At 44.5% G+C, this 9,522-nt stretch overlaps 1 protein-coding gene across 4 annotated transcripts in view; it reads left to right on the plus strand.

The window, feature by feature from the left end:
* Nucleotides 1-9,079, plus strand: part of LOC147428863 (uncharacterized) — a 29,018-nt gene extending 19,939 nt beyond the window's left edge. For 2 of the 4 annotated variants that reach the window (XM_086495736.1, XM_086495735.1), the window contains exons 3-4: nucleotides 7,987-8,040; nucleotides 8,128-9,079. In XM_086495736.1, coding sequence (XP_086351862.1) covers nucleotides 7,987-8,040; nucleotides 8,128-8,653 — 580 coding nt within the window. In that variant the 3' untranslated portion in view covers nucleotides 8,654-9,079. The remainder of the gene's footprint in view (nucleotides 1-7,986; nucleotides 8,041-8,127) is intronic. The other 2 variants (XM_086495738.1, XM_086495737.1) reach the window with 2 other exon arrangements.
* Nucleotides 9,080-9,522: the final 443 nt, after the last annotated feature.

The following is a 9,522-nucleotide window of genomic DNA, read 5'->3' on the forward strand; positions in this document are numbered from 1 at the left end:
GAGTGCTTGCACATGCAACCATGATGAGGCTAGGGGCTGAAATCTGCTGGTAAAATGTGGTACTGTGCAAGAGAGGGTATGCACATGATTGGCGTGGACATGCACGTCCTGCTAGAGGCTCACAAGGGTGCCAGGCTAGGTCCTAAGCTAAGACTGACGCTAGACTATAGCAGAAGCTTGTCCCCATGGCGCAATTGCAGTGTGCACATGACACCCCCCCTGTTAAAGGTGAGGTACAACTGCTACACTTCTATCTATACTTTTGATGCTGAATGCGTTTGATGCTTGTGGATGCATAAGCCGATGGAAACTCCTCCAAACATGTGGATACTGTGGGTGTAGGTATTGTTGCTATGTAAACACCAACCAACCGAGTTACTAGGTAGCCTTACTACTGTCGCAGAATACAAGCCTTGATGCTGACTGCCTTGCGAGCAAGTACGACCACTCAAAATAGTCTTGTCGTGAAAACATTGCGGGTGAAGATAAAAGGTAGGTTACTTGTCGACAGAAGTGGATGCACGCTACATGCAAATGCAGAAGAGGATTAGCGATCCTCTCTCCAACTCCTTCCATATCCGCATAGGAGGCAAGTAGATCTTGGTACTCAAGATCTGGATTGTCATGTGTCCGATGTTGATCTTAGTTCAAAGACATAGCACTGAAGACGGGAGCGCGCCCAATGCGCAATGGACAGAGGGTGGGAGTGACTAATCAGTCCGGGCTCAAGACATGAAGATTCTTTGAGGCGGGAGAGGTTCTCTGGGTTCTTGGTTATGCTTAGGTTCTTGGTAATTCTTCCTTTGAGTTCGCAAAGCCGAAGTGTAACAAACTTGGACACCCCAAGTCAAGATTCTACCGCGACACGGCTCGACATAGTTCCGTGCCAAGAGGTATTGGCCCCAAAGGCTGGCGCCCCTTTCGGTATTTATTTTTATATTAATCTGTGTGTAAAGTACAAAGAGCCCGCGGGTGCTCACTCTTAGTGTCTGCGTCCAGATGCCCTGCAGAGTGAGTTCCTTGGACTTATTTATTCTTACAAGGGATGCCCAAAAGTAGAGCCCCAAAATCAATTAACTCCACAAGCAAAAGTTCCAAAAGCTAATGGTTTTCAAAAGCTGCTAAAAACAGCCAGTGTGATTTACAGAAAAATCTGTACGTTGCCACGTTAGCACGTCAACGCGTTCTGCGGATCCGTACAGTCCGTACGCTCACGTCAGTAGTTAGCGCATTTGACGGAATTCCGTGCACCTGCTACGTCAGCCTATAGACGCATATCTCGGAAGGCTCATCCATTTCAACAGTAGGTAAATGTATGTGTGTCCAGGGGCCTGCCACGTCACCAGTTGAAAGAATTGTAATCGTCCTCGATTACGCCTGCAAAACGGATAGAGACCATAAACTATCTTAGTAGACACTGATTGTTAGTACTGACGCACTAGACACGACATATCTAGCCCTTGTATAAAACGACAGTCACATCACCGGACATCACAGGACATCACATGACAAATCACAAACAATTCATTCCAAATCTCATACCATGACCATCGGCAACGTATTTAGTAATTGCATCTAGATCCATTCCGGACCTCACGGATGCCCGATCAACCGATCCTTATTACAATCATGTCTATAGAGATTTATGAGACCGAAATGCTGCAGTCATTTCGTCTTTCAATTCCTGCCCTCAAACAAGTCAAGTACAAATCAATCATTTTCATTTTTGGGAATTCCTATCATAAAGTCATACAACAGAATACTACTCAGCCCATTAGTATCCCTAAAACCCAAAGGGGACATGAGTGACTCTTTTCAAAATCCAGGTAATCCGTTGACAAAGGAGTTGAGTGACTCCCCTCTTGTGCGAATCAGCTGCACTAGATTCATCCTCGTTGAAATAGGGGTTCTATCGAAGTAGACTATGCTAAACCGAATGCTTCAAGGTAAAGTTCCAAAATCTGAGAAGTATTTGCTAGGTCCTCCTCCTCCATCAACTTCGCATCCAATGCAGGATAGTTCTTAAATTTAATCAAGAACCGCTCAATCACTTTACATTTTATCTTTTTGTCCTTGTGTGCCAAAATCTGTTGTGGAACGAGTACTTCCTGGCTTTCCTCCACTTCGGGCTGCTCATTAGGCTCCCCATCATCGGTGTTACAAAGTGATGACGTGGCTATCGACAACAGAAACCCTAATTTCTGTCAGAAATCCTAAAATTCTTGAAAACCCTAATTTTTGCCAAAAACACTAATTTTCAAAAACCCTAATTTTTGGAGACCCTAATCCTAATTGCTGGCTGGAAACCCTAATCAAGCGAGAAATGCCACGTGGCAGTAGTGTACAGATTTTCGGGATTTGCGGCGTAATTTACGGAAGTGGAAAAAAAGCCAACGACGCAATTTGCAGCTTTTGCTCCACGATTTGGAAGATAGAGAGAGAGAAAGGCATAATTGCTTTATTTCGCTCTCATTGAGAGAGAGAGAGAAACTGCTTTTGAACTGAAAGCTTTTGGGGCTCTGCTTTTGGGCATCCCTTGTAATCTTTATATTCGCGGTGAGGGCCTCACTTCTCAGAGCATCTGGACTTAGAGTTTGAGAGTGAAACCCTAACCGCTCTTTGTACTCTGACATTGATTTTAATACATAAAGAAATACCGAAAGGGGCGCCAGTCTTTGGGGCCAATATCTCTAGGCACGGAACTCCGTCGGGCCAGTGCAAATCTATTGTGATCTGTGAATTGTTTTGAAGTGGTAATTTGGTGTTGTGGTGATTGATTCTTGCCTTGGAGTGTCCAAGTCTGTTACAGTGGTATCAGAGCACGGCCGATTTCTCTTCTATGGGAAATCCGATCCCCAATTTCTTTTCTGCGGCACCTATGGCTTCACGCAAGGATCAGTCGACTCCCTCTGCATCTAGAGATGCGGGCAGGGATCACAACGAAGATTCCGGCAGAGAGGATGAACCACCTTGGCCTACTCAGGCGGAGCAAAGAGAGATGACGCGTCGTCAATTGATCGGCGATGCAACAAAGATGATACTCAGTTTTGCGAAGGATCCGAAATTGGCAAAATATATGAGCGAGACTTCTTTTCAGGAAGTGCATGCGCAGTGGCAGGAAACCACTACACCATCCCTAAAACCCGCTCTCAAGAAACCTTCTGGTCACAAACAGTATTCAGAGAAGAAATTACAAGAGGTGGTTGATGCACGGATTGCTCAGCTTTTTGACGCGCAAAAGAAAGCCAAAAAGCACGGCAAAAAGCAAAAGAAAGGCACTGACTTCCCGGGATATTTGGGTCGTCAGTCGACATTTGACAAGGCAAAGAAACAAAAGAAGCGTGTTCAATTTGAAGGAGTACCCAGTTCTTCTTCTTCTTCTTCTTCTGATAGTTCTAGCTCTTCAGATTCGAGTGAAAAAGACAGTAAAGGTAAAAAGCGAAGCAAGAAACAAAGCTTCGGAAAGGGCAAGAAAAAGGCAAAGAAGGCTAAATGTCGCCCAGAGTCTGACAGTTCTACTGAGAACTCATCTACAGACAGCTCAGATTCCGATGACGGAAACTTTTATGCGAACAAGAAGAATTTTTACAAAGCCAACCAGTATGACTTTCTCGAAGATAAAAGCAAGAAAGTCCGAGAGTTTAAGGAAGGTGGCCACTTGATCAAGGTTGGTACTTTTTCAGGATACTCAGATGCTTCGAAGGCTTTGTCTTTTATACAACAGTTTGACATCGCTTTCGCGGGAGGACGCTATTCGGAGCACTCCAAGATTCAGAGAGCTGCCTCTTACTTTAAGGGGAATGCTCGTACTTGGTGGTTCACGCTTCTTTTAAACAAGATTGCGCCAGTTAAATGGCTGAAATTTAAGAAGCTTTTTATTTCTTCTTGATTGACGCAAGAGTATGAACGAGATATACGAGCTGCTTGGAACCATCTTCGGATGACCAAGAAAGATATAATCAATGCTTACTGTGAAAAATTTTGGAGCCCGCCTCTTCATTCAAGAAGATCTCATTCAGAGAACAGATTGAGCGGTTCACCTTGGGTCTACCTACAGAGATCCGAGATCACTGCTTGGAGCAAAAGTCAGCTTCTATTCAGGAGTTAATGAGTCATGCGAAGCGGGGCTTTGCCATTCACTCTGGCAGTCTGACCTACCCCACAGATGAGGCCATGACACAACGAGCCGAACAGACTTCTGGGAATGAAAGTAGAAAGAAAAAGAGCAACCCAGAGAAAAAGGATGCATGACCCAAGCTTGCTTCTCAGAAGCGAGCTCGATTCATCAAGAAGGGGAAGTGCTTTGGATGTGGGGAACATGGACACATCTCCGCGAAGTGCCCTAAAAAGGGACAGAAAGAACAGAATGATAAGGACGACGACAGGCATGAGAGTTCGAGAGCAGCTGAGGAACGTGGACGGAAAGGCAAGATGAAAACAGGACTAATTCCAGATTGTGTGGGTATCGATCCCAACACCATGGACGAGAGTACAGAACTTTGCCGAGCTTGGGGCAAAGTGAAAGATCAAGAGGCCCTGATCTTCTTTGATGGAGGAGTCAAGGCCAACTTCGTTTCACCAAAATTGGCGGCGTGGCTCGAGATCACTCCCGGTCGGATGGGACCACTTACAGAGGCAGTTCTAGCGGCACCCGGTAGGGACGTAGCCATTACACCTGTCATTGGCAAACTTCGGTTGCATTGTCAAGGGTATTTGGGGCATGAGTACTTTTACATAATGCCTTTGGAAAAATGTGATGTCCTCTTGGGAATCCCTGGTACCACAAGAACAACGCCATGGTCGACTATCGGGCAAGGAAAGCGACTTTGACTATAGAAAAGGGTAGAACAATTGTACTTGATATTAAACTGAAGGGCGAGTCTGTCCCTATTGTATCGGCTTCGGCTTCGGCAGCATTTTGGTCTGATTGATCTCGAATAGACATGGTTGCAATAGGGGTTAGTCAATCGAACATCGATGAGGTCCCGATTGGATCTAGATGCAATTGCTAGCTACATTGCCGATAAATCATGGTCTAAGATCCAAATGAATGTTTAATGTCACGTGATGTCGTGTGATGTGACTGTCGATTTCGTACATGTGCTAGATGTGTGTTCCTAGTACGTAGGTACCAACAATCAGTGTCTGCTAAGACGGTTTATGGCTTTTGTCGGTTTTGCAGGCGTAATTGCGGTCGATTACAATGCTTTCAAGAGGGGGGTATGTCACAAAGTGATGACGTGGCTACCGACAGCAGAAACCCTAAAATTCATGCAAACCCTAATTTATGTCAAAAACCCTAATTTTCAGAAACCCTAATTTCTGGAAACCCTAACCCTAATTGCTGGCTGGAAACCCTAATCAGGCGGGAAATGCCACGTGGCAGCAGTGTACGGATTCCTGAGATTTGCGGCGTAATTTACGGAAGTGGAAAAAAAGCCAGCGACGCAATTTGCAGCTTTTGCTCCACGCTTTGGAAGATAGAGAGAGAGAAAGGCATAATTGCTTTATTTTGCTCTCATTGAGAGAGAGAGAAACTGCTTTTGAACTCAAATCTTTTGGGGCTCTGCTTTTGGGCATCCCTTGTAATCTTTATATTCGCGGTGAGGGCCTCACTTCTCAGAGCATCTGGACGCAGAGTCTGAGAGTGAAACCCTAACCGCTCTTTGTACTCTGACATTGATTTTAATACATAAAGAAATATCGAAAGGGGCGCGAGTCTTTGGGGCCAATATCTCTAGGCACGGAACTCCGCCGGGCCAGTGCAAATCTATTGTGATCTGTGAATTGTTTTGAAGTGGTAATTTGGTGTTGTGGTGATTGATTCTTGACTTCGAGTGTCCAAGTGTGTTACAATCGGACACATCACCTTTAAAAGGCTTCAATAGACTCACATGAAATGCATTGTGAATCTTCCAAGTATCGAGCAGCTTGAGTCGAAAGGAGACATCATTTATCTTTTCTTTTATTTGGAAAGGACCATAATAATAAATATGTCACGTGCACATCTAACCCTATGTGCATGTGGACAAGCTATCTCAGGTCTAGGGTTCGGGTCAGCCTAGGAAGTGTTCTGGCGGCTTTGTGAGCGTGTGAGCAAGCCGTGCATGTTCAGGCACTTAGATCATCGGACATATCACCTTTAAAAGGCTTCAATAGACTCGCATGAAATGCATTGTTAATCTTCCAAGTATCGTGCAGCTTGAGTCGAAAGGAGACATCATTTATCTTTTCTCTTATCTGGAAAGGACCATAATATGTCACGTGCACATCTAACCCTATGTGCATGTGGACAAGCTATCTCAGGTCTAGGGTTCAGGTCAACCTAGGAAGTGTTCTGGCGGCTTTGTGAGCCTGTGAGCAGGCCGTGCATGTCCAGGCACTTAGATTGGTTGCATATCCTCTGATTGCACACATCATAATCATCAACATGGCATTCAATACCCATCATAAGCATTTTTTCATTATAACCCTTTTTCCAAAATACACATTTTTCACTTATTTATTAATAAGTGACTTTTGTTGGAAAAGTAAGTAGGGCAAATTGCGAAAGAAACCCAGTGGTCACTCAGTAGAAGCAGCAGCAGCAAGACCAGTAGGAAACCCAGCGTTTTCAGCCTACAGGACTCAGCTTTCCGCATCAGCAAAACCAGCCAGCGTTTTCAGTTTTCAGCCCTTTGCATTTGCAGATTTAGCCATAGCCTCGCATATCTCACCTACCCGCAGCAGATCCTCACCATACCGTCGAGTCAGCCAACGTGTACATTTTCAGCCCGCTGTTTTCAGATTTCAGCTTCTGCTTTTTTAGCGCATCGTCGTCGAGTCGTCGTCACTGCCATCCTCGCCGACACAGTGAGCAAAAAGTCCGCGTTTTGCAGATTTCAGCATTTCAGCCCTAACGTTTTCAGTTTTCAGCCCGTCCTCATCGTCGTCATCATTGTCGTCGACATCGTCGGCAAGTCCATTACATTTAGACCATTGTGCCAGATTTGTGCAATCTATAGCATAGACCTCTCTCGCCATAGAGAGGGGGGGCCCTTGGAGGAGGGTTTGAGAACCGTATGGTGTCGTATTCTTCTTTCTGTCAGTCTCAGCACTTTCATTCACAGTAGCATTCACTTTATTTGTGATCATTGCACTCTCTCTCTAAAGGAACGGAAGGCTCTCCCTTCTGTAACTGAAAGAAACCCTTGAGCACAGTTCGGAGCACTCATCTTGAGCAATATCAACATTCACTTCCATTAATTATGTTTTTGTATGTTTTCTGTATCTGACAACTTGGCCATTGGAAGGGAAAATTCATCCGGTATGAGAAACTATAAAAATGTATGTTAATATAATCTAGTAGGATTGTCTACGTTGGTATTTGATTCTACACCACTATTGGGCACTGATGATGGTAGTGGGGATGTCGTAGTATCTAGTCAATACTATACGTGATGGAGCTGATGGTTATATTGTCTTATGGGTGACTACCATGAGTCTATATCTGCACTCTGTTAAGGGTGAATCTAAAGTAAGCACGTAGCAGTGTCATGTCCTTTATGATGGCCATTTTAAAAGAGTTGAGAGGCTAAATGAGACAAGAATGGGCTACTTGGGGTTTTCCAATAGATGGTTCAAAATTGTAGCTGAGTAGAGGTAATATGGAACTTAGAGTATGGGATGCACCTTGCTATTGGCAAGCTCATTAGGGGGGAGAGCAATGTTTTACCTGTGGTACTACTTAAATTTCCCTATCTTTCTGTGGAAGCTGGGGCTAGTGCAATTCATATTTTCACTTGTTTTCTTGCAACCTTCAAAGTTTTTGTTGGTTCTGGATGGTGGCAACATGGACACGGCTTTTTGCTCTGCTAGATCCACAATTTGATTGCTGCATACTGAATAGGATGGGATGAGGGTTCATGTGGAGTATTTTCGACAACTACTGACATAAGAGCCAAAAGTTGCAAATTTCTAACTACTTGTTTGTGTTGCTGATTGCAGATACTATGTTACACCTTCTGGGAAGAGGCTTCGCTCCATGCCAGAGATAGATCGGTAAGATTTTGCAATTGATAGGGAAAAGGAGATATTTTTTCAAGAACAAGACACTCACTAAGTACTTAAAAACATTTTGTTTTTCAGTTTCTTGTCAGAGCACCCAGAATATGGCCATGGAGGACTAAAACCAAGTCAATTTTCTTTCCTGATACCTAGGCCGCTTGATAAAGATTATTGCAAGAAAAAGAACGAGAGCCTCACTTGTGGGGATAAGAGCACCACCTCAGAGAAGGCAGCCAACTCAAAGAGCCTTCCAGCAGACTCTCCCTCAAGCAAATTAGGTGTAATGCAACCCTCGTTGAAGGTAGTCTCTTCAAAGCCGCCAAAGTTGGAAAAGCTCAAGTTCCGGAAAAAGGTTGTTAGTGGAGTGAGTGGGGGTGGGGAATTCCAAGTGCTGCATTCAGAGGAGCGAAGCTGTAATACTCTGGCTTTTCAGCAAGCTGTGATGAGTCCTTCTATGTCACAAGTAGCAATCACACCTGATACAAATGGTCCCAATCCAGTTGCTGGCAGTAAAGAAAATGAAGCAAGCACTGTTGGAAACTGTGCTGAGTCAGCTTCTTTAACTACTGGAATTATGAGCAAGGACCAACATGGTATGGCAAGGTAAAGCTCAGTCAGCAAGCCAAGTTATTGACTGTGCAAATTTTTTACTAGAAAGGATGGCATGAAGCTTTGTTCTTGAACTTGCGTCTGGAATCTCTCTGCAACCATGTGCTACAGTTTTGAAACCTTTCTTTGGACGTGGTTTTTCCAGACAGCAAGCATTTGACAGTCGAGAAAGTGAATCAGGTAACCTCACATGCTGTTAGGGTCTCCGATGAAGTGGGTGGCTTAAAGATGCTCCTTTTGTGCTGCATTAGAGATGCATGATGAAATTTGCTCAAATTTTTGGGTTGTGTGGCCTCTGGGCTCACATGATCGTGTAATCACATTTGCTCCACCAATCATGTCTCGAAGCGCATGTGTATACTTCATTCCCCTGTGGTGTCCATGTAATTTTCTATCAACATGAAGGGTGGTACTTTTTGACTGGTGCCGTTTGATTGTTGATTTGGTTTGTTTATGAGCGTGATTTGTTTTCGACATGTGCTGGTTTCACAATTTGCAGTGCTGCACGTCCAACGTCCATGACTTGGAACAATATCACTCTTGTGGCCTACTCTTTTGGAGACATGCAGTGGGATGCAAATACATTGCTCTGGAGTGCTACCCTCTCACATGTATGCTTCATTTAATCCATTTTGCACGCTTAAACAATCTCTCTCTCTCTCTCTCTCTCTCTCTCTAGGAGTCAGGGATGGGTACCCTTTGTCATCTCCCCAAAACAAAGCAGAAAAAGATCTCTCTCTCTCTCTCTCACACACACACACACACACACACACACACACACACTCCCCTGCTGTGTTAGAGCTTCATTGCCTGGCTGCATCGGCGCTTTTGTAGCGCACAGCCTCAGCATTCCACCATACAGCCTCC

The sequence above is a fragment of the Adiantum capillus-veneris genome, chromosome 22 (assembly GCF_014529385.1).
Source record: "Adiantum capillus-veneris isolate H3 chromosome 22, ASM1452938v2, whole genome shotgun sequence".
In the NCBI taxonomy this organism is placed as follows: Eukaryota; Viridiplantae; Streptophyta; class Polypodiopsida; order Polypodiales; family Pteridaceae; genus Adiantum; species Adiantum capillus-veneris.